The sequence below is a fragment of the Condylura cristata genome, unplaced genomic scaffold (assembly GCF_000260355.1).
Source record: "Condylura cristata isolate star-nosed mole 26May11 unplaced genomic scaffold, ConCri1.0 scaffold00037, whole genome shotgun sequence".
NCBI lineage: Eukaryota > Metazoa > Chordata > Mammalia > Eulipotyphla > Talpidae > Condylura > Condylura cristata.
Window position 1 is genome coordinate 3858248 of NW_004567138.1, and position 22979 is coordinate 3881226.

General features: G+C 37.9%; 1 protein-coding gene across 1 annotated transcript in view; it reads right to left on the minus strand.

Annotated features, from left to right (window-relative positions):
- Nucleotides 1–21660, minus strand: part of NUP153 (nucleoporin 153kDa) — a 60944-nt gene extending 39284 nt beyond the window's left edge. Inside the window, exons 1-2 of the mRNA XM_004693305.2 lie at nt 21194–21660; nt 9134–9359 (exon numbers count right to left, since the gene is read on the minus strand). Of these exons, the coding sequence (XP_004693362.1) occupies nt 9134–9359; nt 21194–21304 (337 nt within the window). The 5' untranslated portion in view covers nt 21305–21660. The remainder of the gene's footprint in view (nt 1–9133; nt 9360–21193) is intronic.
- Between the last annotated feature and the right edge of the window lie 1319 nt (nt 21661–22979).

Consider the following 22979-nt stretch of genomic DNA (forward strand, 5'->3'; position numbering starts at 1 on the left):
GGTAAGTCTTAATGGCCAAGGTCTGCCGAGTATAGAGGATGTAGCAACACAGCCCATCCAAGTTCTGATAATTTTTTAATGGGTGATCAAACGCGTGTGGTCTGCATTGTTGTGATGGACACAACTTCTTTACAACTAAACAGGCTCTGGATATTTCCAGATGATGGATTCATTCACGCTAATGGTACACATTTGAACTGATTGCTTGGTTTCTTAGTAGGAGCTCAAAAAACATGACACCTTTAGATAGGGAAGGGGGGAAATAATGTACAACTATGTACCAGGGACATTTTATGGGGGTGGAGTGAGGAATGAGATCAAAAATTGGGGGGGAGGGGAGAGTGCATGGGACTATGCTGATGGCACACGGGTGAATAGGTGACGGGAGGTCCACGGGATTACAAATTAGATGGAAAAAGGCACAAAATGATGTAAAACTAAACTATTGTTAATAAAAAAAACAAAACATGAAACATGACACCTTTAAAATCCCACCACACTAAGTACATAGTCTTCCTCTGATGTGACTGCTTTGGATGTCACTGGAGGCAAACCATTACATATAGACAAAAATCATTTGCATACCACATTGTTGTAAACAATGTACAACTCATCACCAGTTATCAGTAGCTTCAAAAAGGATGATTTCCCTCACGTTTAATGAGCATGTCACAGATGTTTATATGCACCATCAAATGAACTTATGAAGAATCCAAATATTGACCTTGCTTACGTTATCTAGGCTTTTTTCAGGTGTTCATGAATGCTTGAATGATGAATGTTCAATGCTTCTGTAGTCTCTAGTGTCATGTAACATGGGTTTGACTCAATCCATGCCTTTATTTTGTTTTCATCAACTTTGGTGGACCTCCCTGACCGAGGAGCATTACTGTGATCAAAATCACCAGCACAGAATTTCATGAAAATCACTGGCATTGGTATTCTAGAGCATTGTAACCATAAACTGTATGCAGCTTTTCAAGTCTGACACACACTCTTCCCTTTATGGAAGGGAAGCAGTTTGGTCTTCCACCTTCAACTTCTAAAATCTCCAAAACGCAACCAAATCGCTCAATTTTTTTTAGAATGAAGCCAGAACTGTCAGTTGTCAAAAGACTAGCAATAACATAGATGCAAATGACTCTAATACTTCCAAAAATGAACTAGTACCATCTGTTGCAAAAACGCATCATGACTTTTCTGACAATCCAAAATATTCACATATTTTTAATGTAATTATTTTAAGTAAATCCAGTCCTCTGTGTATGTAAGAGAATTATGAGGAGAAATTATTACATTAATATTCTAACTCAACCACAAAAAAATCAGATTCTGTTAAGTCAGAAGTTGGGCTCAGAAAACAACTTAAGTAGTCCGTAGTATCCTGAGAACTGAATGGATAAACAATATGTGAACTGCTTTGTCACACTGGATGCTCATTTCTGCTTATGATATATGCTGTGATGCAAGGTATTCTTGTCAAGTTATCCACTCAAAAAATAGCAAATGATAATGCACATTTCCCCACATTCTCTACAAATAAATACTAACCTTTTTTTTATTTTCTGTAAATCTAATATATAAATGGCATCATTTTATTTGTACTTATTTAACTGAGGGCTATTAAGCGAAGCTTCCCCTATTTCTCTCTTTTTTTAAAGATTTATTTATTTATGCTTACAGAACTGCAGTACAGGCCAGAGGTGTGGTGGATGAGAGGATTCACCAGAGACAGCAGGGAGCAGAACAGGCAGATTGACTGAAATACATTACTGAGCGGAGCAGTGGGTGGGGTCAGAAGTCTGCCATGCCATGTGGGTCAGCTCCCTGGCCAGGAATCGAACTCATGATGCATTGATTTCAGAAAGCTTCATTCATAATGCAGTGCTTTAACCCATTGCGCCACCAGGGAGAGTCCGCATCTTCCCCTATTTTATCAATCATTTCTATTTCTTCTATTAATTGCTTATTTACATAATATTTCTTATTAATAAGATGATGAAAACTGAATTTTTTTTTTATCAAGAAGATCAGTGTGATATGAACCCACTAATGAAATACAACTTTTTGCCACTGGTTAAAACTCACTCATTTTTTTGATAGCTTTGTTTATATATAAATGATAGCTAAGGCATTATCATTTCAAAGCTATAAAATTACATTTTACTCACTTTTTATATGTAGTATTGCTTTTATTTCAATATAATGCTTAATCTTGATTTCATCAATGAAAATTAGTTACAATAGAGCAGGGAAAGAATGGTTCAATTTTATCATTTTCCATGTGGTTAGTATGTTAATATTCTGAAATAATCTTCTTAAATAAGACATATTTTCCTCCCTAGAGCCACCACTGCCACATGCTAACTTCCAAGCAGCTTTTTTCCTCCCATCTCTAATGATATATATCTGCATATTTCTGTGCCAACACTATCATAACATTTCAAATGCTATAGTTTTAGCATTTAGCATTCAACTGTAAATTATAGATTAAAATAATATAGTATGTGCACACATAAACACATATGCATCATAACTAATGAATTATCCTAACAAAACCCTGTGAGTTACTCCAACCTACTCCCATTCCCCTTATTTACTTTCAGAAATCCTATATTCATTCTTAGCTTATAATCAAGAACGTTAGTTAGCATTATGCTAAGTTTCCAAAAGTCTACCTGTCAGGTCGAGATACTGGGTCCAGATTCATCCTTCAATTTAACTTTGGTGAGTGTGATGGTAGTATACATACCTGAACAGGTGTGAACCTCTACTGTAAATCATAATACTGGTAAACCAGTGTCACTTCATTGCAAAAAAAAAAAAAAAAAAAAACTAACACATTTTTAAAAAAATTAAACGACAGTTTCAACCTGCATTCCTTAATACGATTTTTAAAGATACTATCAGAAAGTCACAGAAAAAATACCTCACAGTAGCCCTATCACATCCATATCTCTATCTCAAAATATTTTCAAAACTGGTAAAGTAGAATTCAAGCAAAATACATCAGGCAGCAATCAGAATTAAGATGACTGGACAACAGAAAACTATTACAGGGAAAGGCCGCCAGAAGTTCAGAGGGGCATTCTGCAGAGTACACCACCTCGGGCTTACTAGAAGGTGAGGAGTCCCGGGGAAAAAGCAGTGAAGCGCAAAAAGTTCCATGGCTATTATAATTTAGAGGGACTCCTTGAAAACCACTGTAGCACCTTAAGAAACAATATTGGACTTTCCACAGATATATATTATTAGAATATATAAAACTAAGTCTACAAAGTCCAAAGAGAACATTCATTAGCAACTGCCAGCTAAAGCAAGCATCAACACTGCTCAGATGACAGAATCCAAAACTTAACCATGTGTTATGCAAAATGTTTGTTCAAAAATCACTTGATACGTATAAAAATAAAAAAATGTGATCCACAGTGGAAAAGTCAGTATTTGACCAAGATCACACTGAAATTAAAAATTTTTTTAAAAGAATTAATGTCGGGCCCTCCCTGGTGGCGCAGCAGGTTAAAGCAATGCACTAAGAAGCTAAAGCCATTTCCGCATGGGTATGAGTTCGATCCCCACCTGCCCCGGAGGTGACCACATGGTACGGCAGACCTCTCCTGACTTGCCTGCTGCTCCCCTCAGCAGTGTACTTCATTTATCTGCCTGTTCTGCTCCCCGCTCTGTATGTGGTGAACCTTCTCACTGTCTCTGCATCTCTGGCCTGTACCCCATTTCTGTATGCATAAATAAATAAAATCTTAAAAAAAAAAGAAAAAAAAGAATGTCATTGTTCCAGCATTGTTTTCTGGCCCATCTTTCCTTTTGTTCAGGTCTCCTTTAGTCCCACAGCAGAACCTGAAAGCATTTCCTCTTCTAGACACTTATCTATACACTTAAGTGTACTCCTGTTTGCATAGTTTGATATTATAAATGGATTTATTTCTTCATACTTTCTAACTGGTTATGCTTTTTTCAATAGTAACTTTGTGATTAATTTTTGGAATTCTCATATTTTGTTAGTTTTTTGTCGATCAGCTGACTTTGCTTTCTAGTTATTATCTGCAAGCAAGCATCATTTTGCCTCCTTCCCAATACTTATTCATCATACACATACGCACTCCTAAGTGCACTGTTTTTTAAAGCTGAGAGGTGATAAGCCTCCACCTGACTCCTAACTTTAGTAGGAAAGCTTCCAACCTTACAACATTATATGATTCTGGCCTTTGAATGACTGACATTCTAAACAGATATAAAGAATGGATTTTAAGTTTTAATGAATATCTCATTCTCTGTCTAACAAAATGAGAAAAGTTATGAGCCGCTTTCTGTTACCACTATACTGTTAGACAAATGATTTTCTAATGAGGAAAAATTGCTTATATAACTTTTTTAGTAAGGTATTCCCTACTGTGCTACTTACTAGATAGTATTTGTTACTTTGTAATTTTCATTTATGTACTATCTTTCTAGGAATTTGCCTTCAAAAAATATTTAACCATTTAAACAATACATAATAATTCTGGGTTATTTCATTTCAAAATGCCATTATACAAAAAATAAAGTGTAAATAAAAACACTCCATGGGATCAGAAAGAAACCTTAATAAAAGCTATCTATGAAAAATAGCTAACATTATACCCAATGATGAAACACTAAAGAGATTTTCTGTTAATATCAGGAACAAGACAAGGATACCTATCTCCACTTAGCACACAATTGGCAGCTCTAGCCATAGTATTAAGGTAAGAGATGATTAATGTAGAAGACCCTAAAGACCCACACAACTTAGAATTTGTTTATATACAAATGTTAGCAAATGTTAACAAATTTCACCAAAGTAGCAGGAAACAATATCAACAATCAACACACAAAAGTCAGGTGTGTTTCTATACATAATGAACGATCTGAACAGTGAACAAAGAAAACAATTCAAAAGAATTTAGAACTCCAGTAACACTAGCATAAAAAAGAACGAAGCAATTCATAATAAACCAAGGAGCTGGAAGAATGGCACAACAAAAACTATAAATCATTGCTGAGTAATCCATGCTCTTTGATTAGGAGACAATATTGTGATGATATCAATTAATCAATAGATTCAATATAACTACTTTCAAAAGCCCATAACATTTTGCAAAAAATAGTAAAATCCACCCTAAAATAAGAACTCTCAAGGGACTCTTACTAGTCAAGATGATCTTAAAAAGCAAAAATTTGAGGCCTCACACTTCCTGATTTCAAAACTTACAACAAAACAATGCAATGCTGGCATAAACACATATAGACCAAGAAATAAATTATCTATGGTCAAATAAAGGTGCCATAATCACTCAATGGGAAAGAATAATTCACTCTATAGAGGTTTTCAAAAAACTGGATATCTAGATGCAAAAGAATAAATGTGAATCTTTATCATATACCATATATAAAATTAATTCAAAATGCATTAAAGACCTAAGCAAAAGACTCAAACTTTTGCTATTGCTTTTTAAGATTGTCTTGGCTACTAAGAGTCCCTTGAGATTTTATATCAATTTTAGGGTGGATTTTACTATTTTTGCAAAATGTTATGGGTTTTTTAAAGTATTGGTTAATCAATATTGAAGCCATTGATTAATATCATCACAATAGTAAGTGCTCTAATAGTCCCTTGAAGAAAACAGAGGAAAAGCTTCTTGACATTGGTCTTGGCAGAATTTCTTGGTAAGATAGGCAGCAACAAAAAAGAGACACATAAATGGGATTATGTCAATCTTCTGCACATTGAAGAAAAGACAATTTACAAAATACAGGAATAATGCCAATGGTTGCACAATGTTTTTATACTTTAGAGCATATTTACCCCCAAAACAGGAAGAATAAATGCAGAGTTTGGGATAGTAAAACTAAACAGGGTCATATAATCCACAAATTCAAATCAGCCATAAATGCTCAGTGTCTAAGAGGACACCTACAATCATGTGGTATTAATCAGCCAATCCATTACTAACTAGTATACTAGACACACCATTCTGGGACCCTTAGAGATCTAACTCATAGTCAACGAAAATTTCAATATGGACATTACTTGAGGTTCCCCTTAGTGAACCATTCCACTAATGAGAAGAAATCTAAACATCCAATGGCTCTCCATCATTAAGAGAGTCAACATAAGGAGGGACTTAGGCAGAAGATTGCAAACAGATTCTGAAATGGATGACGCGTTATCTAGCTGTCCCTACAGCACCATGCTACTTGAACAATGTACAATACTCTCCAATCCCTGTTACTATTAATATAAAAGTTACAATGGCAAAATTATTATTTAGAAAATATTTAGGACAGCTATATCTACTATATATACTACTATCTATACTATAGTATATCTACTATCTATATTACTACTGTAAAAAGCAGGTCTTAAGTCGGTAAGTTGTTCTGAGAATGCACTGTCAAATTTAAGAGCAATGTTTCAGAGTAAACTCAAATTGATTTCTTCATTATATCCAATAAGATCTGGGGAGTTAAGAGTAGTACTGTAAGTCATGATGTGACTGAAAGCACTGAATAAATATTTACAGAAAGGTTGAAAGAAATTGTGAGATGAGAACTGTTGGAATTTACCTTTTTAAGATAGGGGCAGGATTCAACTTGAAGGTAAGGGCAGAGAAAAAATGCTGTTAAGTTTAAGTTAGTATCAAAAACCTGTTCACACAACTTCTAAATAAGGAAGTCGGAGTGCAAAGGTGGAAGAATAGGTCTGGGAGTAAAGAAAACAATCACCCATAAATTAATTGCCTTTGAGGCTAGGTAATGGGTATAAGGGGATTTCACTGCACTATCTGTACTTTTTATAATATGAAATTTTCCACAGTGACTCACAAAGGTGTGCATAACACACACGCAAAGAAAAAATTACCTTATGAACTTAACAGTGAACAAAATTTGAGACTGAATTCACCTTGTAGACTACTGAATTCCGATATTTCCGTGAAAATACAAGCATACACAGAAAAGTTGTAAGATGAGAAACTCTTTTTTCATCTTACACCTCAACTAGTCTTCAGCTTGATCCTCTCAAGAAAGCTCATCAGTATGGAAAAGGGTTCTGATAGATATATGCCAGTGCACACCATAAGTCTACTCAAAAGAAAAGGGTGTGCTGAGTCTCATTCAACACTCAGAAAAGAAAATGGCACAGAAGCAGTTGTCTTCAAGCAACCTATCAGATAAAGTCTCAAGATGGTTGTTGATAATATACTGGAAAGAAATTTTTAAAAACATAGATATTAAAACTTCCTAGTTAAAATAAATATTTTAAATGACAAGCCCAAATTACTGAGAAAACTTAGATTTGCCATTTCTCAAAAAAATAACCATTCTTTCATTCTTTGCTTACTATAAGCAAATCAGGCAGAAAAATGTTACTATATACACTAGAACAGGGCATATATCTAAATCAATTATTTAGGAAAGATAAGACTTAACACAGTAAAAAATGTAATTACCAGTAAATGAAAACATACAGTAAAAATATAAATGCTGTAGAAATACACTGAGAGGTAAATTAAACTTATTCAATTAACAACTTTTACACTTCAAAGGCCATCAAGAAAATAAAAACAACCCACAAAATGAAAACAATTGTAAATCATACAATGGTAAGAGACTTACACCCAGAATATGTAAAACTCTCTTTCAACCAACTATAAAATGACAATTACCCAATCAGAAATGGAAAAAAAGGATTCGTAAAGTCACTTCTCTTCAGACAACAAAATGGCCAGTAAGAGCATGAAAAGATACTCAACATCCTCAGTCATCAAGGAGATGCAAATCAGAACTACAATGAGATGTCACTTCACACCCACACTGCAAGAGCTATCATTTTTTTTTTAAAGAAAGAAAAATAACTACTGAATTTGTTAAGGTGTAAGGAAATTAGAATCTTTTTACAGTACTATTGGGCTTATAAGATAGTGTAGCCACTTTGAAAAACAGTTTTTCTGGGCCCTCCCTAGTGACGCAATGGGTTAAAGCACAGCACTATGATGTTATATCACAGCCACTGCAGCACAAGTTCAATCCCCAGCCAGGGGAGTGACCCACATAATAACGTGGCAGACCTCTCCTGGCTCACTCACTGTTCTCCTCAGCACTGTATTTCAGTAGATCTGCCTGTTCTGTTCCCCTCTCTGTCTCTGTTGAATCTTCTCACCCCCAACACCTCTGGCCTGTATCCCAGCACTGTAAGCATAAATAAATCTTTAAAAAAAGAAACGAAATGTCAAAATTAAAAAGTTTTTCCTCAAACTGTTAAAATTACCATATGACCCAGCAATTCTACTAAGCATATACACAAAAGAAAACATAGCTACACAAAAATGTGCACATGAATATTCACAGCATTACTTACAATGTTAAAAAAAAATGGCAACAACCCAAATATCAATTACCTGATAAGTAAATAAAAGCAATTACACATTATGAAATGTTGTCTGGCAGTAAGTTTTAATACATGCTATGACATGGATGAACCTTGAAAACATTATGCTAAGTGAAAAAAGCCAATCACAAAGGACCACATATTTTGTGATTCTAATTATACGAAACCTCACCAAAATGCTATGTGTGAATCCAAACAAGTCTTTAGAAAGCCAGGTCACTTCACGAAGATAAATGGAATGACCCAGTTGAGCTTTGCTGCAGAGAAGACAGGCGCTAACTCTAATTATACCATACCCAAATTCATGTTATGGTAGGCATTATCCCTACTTCATTTAAACAGGGAACATTTATACAGGGAGCTCTTAGTGTGAGGACCTATTCTAAGGCTGCTTTCTTTTTAAACAATTTATGACCGTACAGAGGAGAATACAGATTATCTTACCCAAAGCCACATGACTAGCAAACTGGAAAATGAAAATTCAAACCCACAGTCTGACAACAGAGCTTGCACTCTTAACTCATAATACTGGCAACCCCCCTTAGTATACAAAAACTTATCAGTAAGTTATCTAATGTGAATCTAATCATCATCCTTCTCCTACCAGGTGTATGTATTACCCAACTAAATTTACTGTAGTCAGGAAATATAAAGATAATTATGGCATGAAAGCCTAGAACTCATCATAAAATACGACATTCTATTTACCTTCTGCGTTACTGACTGTTGGCTCAGGAGTGATTCTTCCATCATGAATATTAGAGTTCTCCTCATCGGCATATATCAGATGGTCATCCTCTCTATTTTCTGGCCACTGTGGAACCTCTCTCGTGTCTGTTGAGCAGCTACACACTTCTTCAGTCTTGTTGAAGTATCTCTGTAGCCATCCTGGCACAATATTCTTAACAGATTCCGTCACCCTACTGAAAATACCCTGTTAAAAAGAAAGATACATAGACAATTTTAGAAATTCACCTTTTTAGGGCTTGGTGGCACAGGTTAAAGCACAGTGCTATGAGGCTGTCTGCAACCAGATTTCGGTCCCCCGCCAGGGAGCTGAATGGTATAGCACAGCAAACCTCTCCTGTCTCCCTCACTGCTCCCTTCAGTAGCATATTTCAGCCAATCCACTTAGTGCGAGGACCTATTCTAAGGCTGCTTTCTTTTTAAACAATTTATGACCGTACAGAGAATCACAGATTATCCATATTCCCACTCTGCTCTGGTGGACCCTCTCACCACCTGCATCTCTGCCCTGTACCCCAGTTCTTGTATGCAAAAATAAGTAAATCTTTTTTTTTTTAAATCATCTTTTTAAATAAATATCTATTTACAGAAGTCATAACAAGCAAAACACAACTTTTGTTTCCAACAAAATTTCCTAAAATTTAGCTGTTCAAGTTAAAGAGGAATAATAGTAATTTATAAATTCTAGACATTACGAAATCCATATGCATAAATCCATGGCTCAATAATTGTTTCACTCGCTGTATTAATCCAATCCTTAAAAAAACGCAAACAGGTCATCAAATAAGCATATAAATTTTAGATATAGTAATAAAATACACACTAACTCTAGGAGATACCCATTTTGATCTCAGCATATTGAAAGCTCTGTCAACAGTACCCTTTAACACAACTTCCTCGGGCAATTACTTTATTGTAAATACTTTCAAAAAGAATAAAACTCTAGACCAAAAAATGAGTTTTGTTTTTTTAAAAGACGAGCAGTAAGACAACAAATCTAACATAAGCTCAAGAAGTAATCTAAGATTTTTTGGATGGTAAAATTTTGCAATATCAAACTTTCCTTAAAAATCTGTGGAACTGTAGGTAACATATCTGAATTTCTTCTATAATAAAATGTTGGAAAATTCAGTAACAACAACAACAAAATCTGTGGAACTAATTTTGTTAACTTTTTTAACTATTTTTTTTTTTCATCATTCTTCACTTTGTGCATTTTTTCATCTCGATTGTAATCCCCATGGACTTCCCACCACTAATTCACCCGTGCACTCTTTCCATCCCAGTTTTGATCCTAGTCCCCTCTCCATCCCTGTAAAATGCCTCTGGTTTATAATTGTTCATTGTTTTTCATTTTTACTTTATTATAATTGCTTTTTTATTTTCTCCCTGATCCCTTACACTCCCGCTATGAGTGAAACCATCCAGTAGTTTTCTTTCTCTTTCTGGCTTATTTCACTAAGCATGATTCCAGCTCCATCCATGTTGCTGCGAATGACATGTGCTTATCTTTTATGATTACTGAGTAATATTCCATGGTGTGTATGTACCACGTTTTTAATCCAGTCATCTATATTTGGGCATTCGGGTTGATTCCACATCCTCCCTATTGTCCGCAGAGCACCAATAAACATGGGGGTTCAGGTGTCCTTTGAGCCTTTATGAGTCCTTTGGGTAAATACCTAGGAGTGGGTTGTTATGCTAACTTCTGGGGGGGGGGAGTGGATGTGGTATAACAACTATTTTCATTAGCATTTATTGTAGCTTTGCTATGTTCTTAGTTCATTCATATTGCTCAATGTAATCCTTACAATAATTTTATAAAAATGGTATAAGAAGTTCCACTTTACAGATGACTAGAGACAATGAAATTAACTAACTTGACCATGGTAAAAACACAACCCTTGCACATATCTAGGATAAAATACAAGCATGGGCTTTGTGTTGAAAGAACACTGGTTAAAGTTGGGGTACATCTGTGAACTTTAACTTATTCTCGGTAAACTGAGAAAAACACCCTCTTTTCCTATAAGTGAAATAATGTGATAAGAGAAATAATGTGAGAGCACTTTACAATGTACAAAATACAAGAAAAACTGATTAATTTTATTACTAATGAGGAAAAAAAGCAGCAACAAACTAGAATAAGGTAACCAATTTTAGTCATCAATTTCCTTCAAAAGGTTGCATTAGAATTTCCAAAAGTGTTACAAAAGGCAAAAACAAAAAAGACAAGTAGTAACAATAATCAGTGCAGAATCCATAAATCCACCTCAACACAACCTCACAACAACAGACCTAAGTAACAACTGGAAACTGTGTCATTATTTCCTATGCATACTCCAAACAGAAATTCTCAAAGTTCTACAACTTGAGTTTTCTAACAATACAGAAAGTCAACAGCCCTAGAATAATCATAACTGAAGAAATGTATTCACTGTCCCCTTTTTCTATGCTGATGTTACATAATATTAGTTACTATGGAAAAATGTGATGCGCCCTGACCCCCACATTACAAGATATAGTTATGTAAGACTTGAAAAATTAACACATACTTGATATGAAGTGGTAAGGAAGCTTAAGAACTATAGCAAGAAAATACTATAAGTTAAATCTTTAGTGAACTTCCTCTAGGTTGTGACTAGAACTATCACAGACTCCTGTGATTCCCTATTCAGATCCAAGGAGACAAATACAAAACTAAAAATGAAAATTGAATGTAAAAATAAAATTATTTTTTAAAAAAATGAAAATTGAGCTTAACCAAAGATCACTTATGTGACAGCACTAGATAATGTGGAGAACAATCAGTAAATTCTTCAATTCAACATCAAAATGGATAAATAAAGACCATTTCTCTAAAGCTCATGAAATTTGGAGATCTTTTCTCTCAACTAAAATTTAACCATTTACCTAATCTTAGCAGCTTAGTACAAGGAAATCAAAATGAGAAAAAGAGGCCCTCCCTGGTGGCGCAGTGGGTTAAAGCACTGCACTGAGAATCTAAAGCCACTTCCGCATGAGTTCGATTCCCGCCTGCCCCGGAGGTGACCACATGGCGTGGCAGACCTCTCCTGACCCGCCCGCTGCTCCCCTCAGCAGTGTACTTCATCGATCTGCCTGTTCTGCTCCCCACTCTGTCTCTGGTGGGGCCTCTCACCGCCCGAGCCTCTGGCCTGTACCCCAGTTCTGTATGCACAAATAAATAAATCTTTAAAAAAAAAAATGAGAAAAAGAATTACTAGTGGCATTAATGAATGACAATATGAAGAGCCTGACAGTAAAAAGAAATACAGAACATAAAACTGACCTAGAATCTTCATTGCCAAAAAACCACTCTATTTTAATATACCATATTAGGGTAACAACCCTAAGCCATCAAAATAAGCTAAATGAAACTCAGGGTCTTCTAGAAAAGTGTGGCCCCTGTACCAACCTCATTAACTTAAGATAGAGGGCTCAACAGTTTTAACGAAACCTCCTAAGGTGTTTTTGATGTATGCTAAAACTTGAGAGTCATCTTTCTGGTTATCTAGGAAATGACAGTACATTTTAGGCAAATTTCTCTTTGCAAGAGATTAATAAAATTACATATACTTAAAGCTTCTAAGATTCAGTTATCTAAAAAACATACCTGCAGCACACTACTTAGAATATACCATAGCATTCCTTCTAAGAGGAATCAGAAAGACAAGTTTTACACTGCCATTTTGGGCTGTGCTGAATACAATGCAGCTTATAGAGCCCAAACTTAAGTGTGATTTTTACCTGTTTGATTATTTAATGATTTTCTATCCAGTGAAATTTATCAAGTCACTGATAATGACGTTTTGTTTGGTGGTCTTCACTTGTTCTTCCCTCACTCCACTTTTACTACACTATCCCTACACACTAAATCACCAAACTGGCTCCTGGTAGAAGTGGTCACGAGATGATACTAGAGGACACTAGGCATCAGTCTGTCTTCCTATGCTCCCTTCTCTGCTTACATGCCCATCTCTGTAACTCCATCTCCAGTAAGATTTCTTTCCTTCATCCTTCCAGTCCCAGGGATGGCAGCAGTTTTTCAATACTGTTAGTCCCATATTTACTTCTTTCACCACCAGCATATCTCTAAGAAGACTCAAATATATCTCAGTTGCACCACCTGGAGTGGAGTGTTTCTTGCTGCTGTTCCCAACCAACACAGTTGTGCTATTATTTCTTCTAATTAACATGAAAATTAAAAAAAAAGTCAGTTAGGTGTTATCAATTAGATTCACCTTTATCAACAATGAAACACAAGTACCACACTAGGGGAGGGGAACTGAGCTACAGCAACTTTTATCTCTAAAAAGCAGTATCTAAATGGGCCAGATATGAGGCTTTATCCTAGTGAATGTTTTAGAATTTTATCTGATTCATACGGGTAAAGGCAGACATTCCTTATCTTCATTCAATGTATTCAATCAACACTACAATCCCTATTCAATTTATACCAACAACTATTGGCCCCTGTCTTCTTGAAGCTGAATAGTCAAAGTTGGGAGGAAAAAAACACAAGTAAATATATAAGACATGGCCTTCCCTGGTGGCACAATGGGTTAAAACACTGCAGTAAGAAGCTAAAGCCACTTCCCATGAGTTCGATTCTGCCTGCCCTGGAGGTGACCACATGGCGCTGCAGACCTCTCCTGAACCGCCCACTGCTCCTCTTAGCAGTGTACTTCTTCGATCTGCCTGTTCTGCTCCCCACTCTGTCTCTGGTGAAGCCTCTCGCCTCCCCTGAGCCTCTGGCCTGTACCCCAGTTCTGTATGCACAAATAAATAAATCTTTTAAAAATAAAAAATGTATATATATATATATATATAAAAGACATAAATACATAATATGGTGACCAGCACCATGGACAAAAATAAAGCAGAGAAGCAAAATGCAACAGGCATTTTACATAAACAGAGACCTGAAAAAGTGAGAAATGAGCAATACAAATTTATAGTGGGGAAGTAGTATAGACTGAGCAAACAAAATGTACTGACTCGAACACATAAGTCTCCTTGGCACATGCCATCCAAGCTCCTGGTAGCCTTGTTAGTGAATGAATCAATTTTTTAAAAGGCTTATTAGTAAATAAATCAATAAATCTAACAAACCTTAAACATTAAATCTTTCAAAAATGCCCATTTAGCCTCGTGTGCAGGAGTATGTGTGAGAACCTATGTGCAATGCTTTGTTCTGTAGTTTACATATCTGGTCACTCTGAAAAGACTGAGAAAGAGTGGTTCTCAAATTAGTCTTCTGATCAGACAGCATTGGTAGCATCTATGAGCCTGTTAGAAATGCAAATTTGTTTTTAACAAGCTCCTGGGTTAATTCTTATGCAAATAATAGTTTCAGAACCACTGTATAAAATCTAAAAACTCAATGACCATTATCCCAATTAAGATCATGACAAACAAAACCCTGAGTATAAGCTTAATGACAACAAAACTTTACCTGATCGACTATTCTATTTTCAGCATTAACTCATTATCTAAAAATACACCAGACCATTGTATCAACTTTTATATATACAACATTGAAAATCATCAGAAATAAAACTAAAGGCTTACCTTTTTTTATAGTAAATAATTAACTACCAGATATTAGAATTGTAAAAGACATCCAATGATGCACAAAACTGGTTAGGAGACAGCAGAGAAATAAGGAGGTCCCACCTATCAAACAGATGTGGGGAAGTACTTAGTCCCCGGCATGGCAATTTTTTATGAAGTATCAGACTCCAGCCACTAATGGAAACTTAAAAAGAGCGAAAGAATCAGGGAAAAAAGAAAAAAATAAAAGCAAAAAGTTCCTTTTTTCTCTATTACCAAAGATCCTTTCAGGAATTCTTGAGAGAAATCTTCAGGTCTTTACAGAAAGGGGGCAAGTCAGTTTCTCTTAAGGACTAAAGAAAGGATATCTTATGAAATTATAAAAAAAGAGGAAAACTTATAGTGAACAAAGGTTTACCCAAGAGTACTCAAGCCCTACATTACCAGATTAATTTCCTGCTTCCACAGGCTTGAATGGTAGGTTAACTGCCAACTTTGTATCTTGACATTAAGGATTTTTCACTACAAAAAAAACCTTCACTGACCCTGGCCAGTCTGGACAGTCACTCTTACATATGCAAGGTACATATGTACTTCCTACTGACGGCAACTTGTCAAACAGGACGGTAATTACAGCCAGCCTCCACTAGAGCATCAGCTCTAGCAGGGCAGGAACCAGGTCTTCGCAGTACACAGACTGGCTGGCACACAGCTTTAACTTACCTTCAATTGCACTGCTCAACCACCCTCTTATTCCCACATACGAATATTCTGTGACAAGTGTCTAAAAGAACACCAATAAATCCAGAATTCGAAAATACAATACTTTGCTTGGTGTGATAGTTCCACCTTAAACAAGTATTTTTATTGCCACACTAATGGTCCTACTTCTGAAAAAACAACTTGTGATACTATCCAAGAACATAAGAAAATCAACCATATTCTGTAATAACACAAAGGAACAGAGCAAAAATGGAGCCAAAGAGAGCAAAACCACTAAGTCTAGAGGAATCAAAACCAAAAAATTGAGGAACTGAAAACTTAAAAATATTCCTTGTGACCCTAAAAAAAGACATCTATACTAGATAAGCTTGACTAATGAGACTAAATTCAAGGATTAAAAAGAATAAATCCTTAAAACTGAGTGAGCTTTTTCTCTCTCAGAACCTAATATTCTTTCTCTCCAAGTACTAAGGATTCTTCATTTTAAAAAGCATACCAAAAACGCCTTTAAGGGCCTCCCCAGTGCTGCAAGAGGTTAAGCCTCCGCATTATGGAGCTAGTGGCAGCCAGCCTACATGGTGTCCCAGACCTCTCCTGTCTTGCCTGCTGCTTCCCTCAGCAGTGGATTTCAGTCACTGCTGTCTGTTCTGATCCCCACACTGTCTCTGGTGAATTATCTCATTGCCCCCCTGCACCTCTGGCCTACACCCCATATTTTATATGCATAAATAAGTATTTAAAATGCCTTTAAGGTTCAGAATGTTCAATTTGGGGGCCAAAAATAAATCCAATCCAATTTACACATATTAATAAACACTGGACAATATGTAACTTTTCAAACTGCATTTAACCTGAGTTCAAGGAATAATGAAAGAAGACTAAAGTGAGACAAAACTCTATAATCTTAACTCAGAATGCATTTGTGAAGGGAAAAAACACTCTTCTCCTATGTATCTTTTTACGAGTCTGTAATCTCAAAATTGCCACACATCTGTCCTAGTTAGCTCCCTACCCATCTAGCCTCCCTTATTCTCATACAAAGGTATTTACTATTTGTTTTCTAGATATCAGCTCTGCTCAACTCTCTTCTTCACATTCTCCTCCATCAAACAGTAGTATTAGAATGATAAAATTTCCTTTCTCAATAACTTCACTGTGTCTCAACTATAAATATCAAATATAATCCATCCTCAAAAAGTTTTAAGTTCTAAAGCCCTGTTCTCCTGGAATAGGCTGCTGTTTTGATTTCTATTCTTTTCAGATACACTTGTTTCAACAAGATTTGTCACTGATCCTTAATGTTACTCTAGGGTTCTATGAACTTTTCTTACTCACTTCCCCTCACTATACTCTCCAAACATTTCTCAAAGTCTCATTTTACGCAATTGCCCTGGTCAATTCTTCCCCTTTCAACCCCAAGAGATTAAACCAAAAAATCTAAGCATAAAATACTTTTGGCTAAAAAATTAAAAACCTAAACATTGTCACAAACTTCAATTTCCTTCAAAACAGCCCACTAATGCATTAAGGAGGAGCATAGCTAATCCCTTACTTTTAGCTATCCATCTTGTAAACATGATATTAATAAATAATTATCAGTAAGCAAACAACAAGGGTAAGAAAAGGGGTTCCCAACTGGCTTTTCAAATTCGCAACAAGACCCAAAGTCCCAGGCAATTTAACCCATTGAAAATTTAAGTTATTGTTTCTTTTCATAACCTGTTTGAAAACTGGATTAGCTTTTCTCTTAAATCACACTGTGAAAAAGACAAAATCAGACAAGCATATAGTCAGAAAAGGGTTTGTACCATCCTGTTTTCAAAAAAACATAGTAAAGCACACTGAATATCTGGTGGCAAGATTTCCAAGAATCTTTAAAATATGTATTACAACTGTCACAGAAGCAATATATATGCACCAAATGAAGGAGCACACCAAAATATATCAGGAAACTACTGTCATCTATAAAAACGTGGATCAGAGAAAATACATACATTATAGGAGACTTCAACACGCCACTCCACAATGGACAAATCAACAAAACATAAGCAAAGACACGAAAGCTCTGAACAAGGACCTGGGCAACAACTGTCACAGAAGCTAAGTGGCTACCAATAAGACATTTTTGAAAATACAAGGTCATTACATCTTTCTAATAACAATTTGACTAACTAAAATCATTTTAACTAGTGACATCTGATCAAAGTCTCCCATTTTACTTCAAGCTAAAAGGTAAATGCCTCAACTGGAAACATTCCAGGAAATGTTAAGACAACACCTGGGGGATCCTTTGGCCATTAGTCTTATTAGAAAAATTGTTGATAAAATACCACACCCAAGGTACTACTTTAAATAAATGTATTAAACAAGTTAATACTTGAATTTATTTCCCTATACACTTAAATGACTTGTGTTTCTATGAGAAAAACATATTAAAAGAATTATTTTTACATTTTAAAATAAATTTTCATGGGGGGGTAGGTGGGAATTGCAGCAAACAGAGCCTAAAATATTTACTATCTGGCTCTTTACAGAAATTTTGAAATTTGCAGATTCTTGATGAATGTTACTGAACAGATAAAAGTTTCCTCCCCACCTTCTTTTTTCAAACAGCTAAATGCAAACAATGACACATAAGACAAACTACATCTAAGAATAAGAGAAAAGAGTTCTCTTAATTCTAAACCAGAAGACAAAACCTCTATGGCATACCCACAAAAAGGTCAAAGATAAGTAGATCCCTCTAACCAGGAGGTGGCAGTAGATCCTTCCAGAGGCAGGCCTGATTTGCCCATGGATTCAAATTTTTTTGAGGTGGCTATAAAGGGCAGCTTAACCTCTCCAAAGTTTACTTTCTGGGCCTGACAATCTCCACAAAAGGAAACAGAAAACAGATTGACCAGGTAAAAGAAACTAACCACATCCTCTTTTGTGATCTGTTCACTCCCAGCTAGAAAAATGACACCATTTCCTAAGTGCATCTGAGCTAAAAGTTACTGGGTAGGGAAGAAGACAAGTGAAAATGATCAACTTACATTATTCAGAGCTATTCTTTGGTTTTGCTTTTACAATTGTGTAAGACATTAGATTTGTCTCCCCAACTTCAAGCAAGATGGCAATTTAAAGATCAAGATGGGAAGTTAAAAGGGAAAACTGTAAACTTTAAATGTATCTCATTAGAGTGAAAACCAGAGGAAGTCAAAACAGGAAATTACAAGTCAGTGGAACAAACCCAAAGTGACAGGTACTGCGTGACTGCACTGGGCCAGTTGGCTTGACAGGCAATGGCAAGGATCCATCAACAGTGCAAGATTTCTCATTCTTATCCCAACCCTCTGCTACACTACCAAAAACTTCATTTTTGCTCAGAAACCCTTGGACACGTCATCAAAGAACATCAGTATTAAACATGCCATGTCATGAAGCTCCTTGCTATTCATGATGACTCAGCAGCTGCAGCAAAACAGGGGCAGCCTAGGATAGCAGACAGCAAGCAGGTAGTTTCAAGTCCACAGAAGTTCCCACAGACCTAAAGAAAGTCCTTATTTTGTTTTTAAAAATTATAAGAGTATTCATTTGTATATTCCTGAATGCTTTTCTTTAGTACCGTCTGCCAATATTAAGTAACACCTACAGCACTAATCAAGAAATCCTCTAGTATCTTTAATAGCAAGTAACAGCTGAAAATTGATTTTATTTTTTTCAATTAAGTGGTTGAAAAGGAAGTATTGTAGATAGGAAACAATAATATCAAGCTATAGAACAAAACTACACAGCCTGAAATCATATAAGCTCCAAGACAATTTGGACCGTAGGTGTTAATGTTGTTAAGACATCACCTCTCCAAATTTAGATTTTCATCTAAGTACATTTAAAAATAAAGCTGTGCTTATAACTTTTGTCACCTGGAATGTATTAGCTCCCCTATACACTCTGCTGACCATCCAATTATCTGTATTTAAAGCATGAACAATAACTTTTTAAGATCTAAGGATGCACTCAAAAGATATTTACTCAGGAAAAACAGAAACATGTGTCTCACTCCATTCTACAAAAAGGGGGGGGGGGGAGGTTAAATGGCCAGGCTGTGACCTGAATTCTAATCTTAAATCTGCCTTCAAGTACCCCTGATCCCCACAAAGAAACGTGAAAAAGGCACTTTTTGGATCTGGGGAGACTCTGATGAGAGGTAATAGCAATACCAACACTGCTAACCATTTGTACAAAAATAAACATTACAAACTGTACTTTTTACTACTAAAAAGTTGCCCTCTAATCTTTAAAATTCTGGGCTTTTAAGATGATAAATTTAACACCATTTCCAAACACGTTAAAATGTTCGACATTCCTCATTAAGAATAAAATTAATCTAGGAAATCTACCTTTAACCAAGCGCAAGCAACAGGTTATCCGACCTTTTGATTATACTTTTTTTTTTTTAAACAAGTTTAATAAGGATGTAAGATACACTTCCCATCTTACTATCCCTGAGTTTTGTTAAACTAGTTTCAAAGCATTTTCCTACTTGATGTCTCAGGACGAAAAGGTAACTTTAAAAAAAAAAAAAAAAAAACAGATTTTCTGAGATTCAAACTCCTTATTTATTTGCAATTAGGATAAACGCCTTTTCATAATTTCAAATGACCACGAGTAGACAAAATGGTTAAACTGTAAGCCCACCAACGTTTCTCAAGTGTCAAAAGTACCTAACCTTCTAGACTACGCCCAATAATACTAAAATGTTTTGTACTTGAAGTTCCATGACGGAAAAGTGTCGTTTTTAAAAAACCGAATTGTCTGCGATTCAAACTCCTTGTATATTTACGAGCAGGATAAACTCCGTTTCATAATTCCAAACACAGAGCGTTTAAATTGTAAGCCCTGAAGTGTCAAAAGTACCTAACCTTCTAGAATACGCCCCATAATATTAAAATGTTTTGTGCATGAGATCAGAACTGGAGCCCCAGTCAATTGTGCATAACGGCCAATTCTAGCCTCCAAAATAAATGAGGGGGGTGGGAGGGAACAACAGAGGGGGTGAGAAGAATCTCGCAGCAGACAAAATACGTAAGGGTGGAGAGGGACTTTCAAAATGCCCCAGTGCCACCGTAACTATAACCCGGTGAAAGGAAAACAAACGAACGAACAAAACCTCACGCCAAGGCTCTCAGTTCGGAGAGGGTCGCCCGGAACAGGGGAGCCCGAGAATTAACAGATCGAGACTAAGTTACTCCACTTTCTGTGTAATATAACCACTCGCCCCACCCCCGGGTGCCCGAGAGGCAGCTTTCTCCGGGCAGCCTCTTTCCCAGACGCGGTCAAACGCGGGAGACGAGAAAACAGCGAGGCAGAGATCGCTAGTCCACCTTCTCCTTTCTCCCTGGAGCCGACTGACAAATATCCTCCGACTCTCAAGCCCCGCCAAAAACTAAGGCGATGCGAACCTCGCGGGCTTAGAATTTCTGTTCCCGCCCAGTGCCGGTCCCGGGGAAACCCCTGGCCCGGACGATCGGGGAAGGGCGCCCGAATCACACGTGTGTGCGGCGTGTGTGTCGCCAAGACGGCCCGTCTCAGCCCACTTCCCGTCGCCACCCCGGCGGCCTGGGCTCCCGCCGCCTCGCCGGGGCCTTTCCGCAGGCCTGGCCGACCGCTCCACGTGCGGCGTGGGACCCCTCACCGCCCGCTCCCGCCCCGTGGGGCCACCGCGGCGCCGGGGTCCCGTACCTGGTGCTGTTGCCGCCCCTGCTGGTAAGGCTTAATTGGCCCCTGGTGGCACCGCCGCGTCCGGATCTTGCCGCCGCCGCCCCCTCCTATTCCTCCGGCTCCCGAGGCCATGGCGGAGCCTCCGCAGCTTCCCGCTCCGGGGCGGGTAAGGGGGCGGGAGAGGCTGAGGCGGCGGCCTTAGAGCCCGCCCCCGCCCGGCCCCAGCCCAAAAGTCGAGCACCCGCACACCAGGAACCGCGAGGCTGAGAACAGATGAACGCGCGTTGGCCGCAGGGAAGGGGGTGGCGACGACAGGCGCCGAGGAACTGGCTCTGGTCCGGCACCCTAACGCGGACCCCCGCCTCTGTGTATGTCACGGTCTCTATGGAGATCCCCTGCGAGGGCAGCGCAAGCGGCTCCAGGGGCGCTGCTTAGGCCTAACTCGACCACCGGCTGATGGGGATTCTTCTTCCGTCGCCTGGCCGTCGCTGCCGCAGTTGAAGCCGCCGGCGCCGCCCGCCTACCCCTCCCCTCTGCGCACAGCGCCCGCCCCGCCGCCGCCGCCGTCTTCCCTGCAGTCGCCGCCGCTGTTGCGCCTATTGCCGCTGCTAAGGCCGCCGCGGTCGCGAGTCAGAACGCCGTCACTGGTCGGCGCCTGACGCGTCTGCATCATCACTCCGCGACTGGGTGGTGGGAGAGGAGGATGGAAGGGTTGATTAAGCCCGCGCTCTCCGCCGCGCGGCACGCTGGGAAGCGTAGTTTTCCGCGGGGGGGGGAGGGACGAATTCTCGGAAAGGAGGACGCGGAAGGAGACCCGCGGAGGCACAAAGCCGAACTGCGTCTGCTGCTCTGCGCTGTGAATTTAGGACCCTCCCGGAGGCATTTAACAAAATCCAGCCACCTTCTTTCCACTCCACGTCGCCCTATCGTGGAGTAAAGCAGGCAGTAAAATGAAAGACACAGGCTAATAATCATTGTGTGTATGTATATACATACATACATATATGTGTGTGTATACATATGTGTGTATCTTCTAAAACCTGATTGAAAAAGCAATGCCCATCATCTTTAAGGCTAAGCTGAATTTTAAAAATATATATACAGCTTCATTAACGTTCTAAATATATGGTTTTACTATCAAACACACAAGAACTGGAATTTTGAAAATGCCACTCTCTAGCTTCATCTTGGAAAAGTCAAAACCTTCTGAGTCTTTCACCTCCATAAAACGAGAATTTTAAAGTCCGCCTTATGGAGCTGCTGTGATATTTATAGAGAGCACTTAGCATCTTTTCTGTTATCGGAGAAATGCAATAAAGGGTTATCCCCCCCCCCACGCAGTATGCTCACTAAAGGTAAGTAGCCAATTACCAGTAGTGAGTATATGTATATTTGTTCCAAACAGAAGGCATCATATTTAGAAAAGTGACTGAGCTTCAAAGGCTGAGTCTACAAAGTCTAGAGATAGTAAGGGTTGGCTGTTATAAAGGCATCTGTGATCGTGGCCCCACCCTTCAATGGCTAAGCCAGAGGTCCAGAGATTTCAAGGGGCACTGGTTTCCAGGACACTGAGGATGGGCTGAGGCTGGGCTCTAGCTTTGCTTTTCTAGAAGAGTCGAGGCAAGTAACCAAATGACTAAGGAGGAAACTCTCGTGAAAAAAAGAAAAAAACTTAATGTTCTATTTAAGAATTTTAAGAAAGTTGCTTATAAGTAACTTTGCAGTCAGATAGACAATTTCAAATCTGTCACTTACTAGCTATGTAGCCTTGGGAAAGTTACTGTTCCTCTTTCTAAGCTTCAGCTTC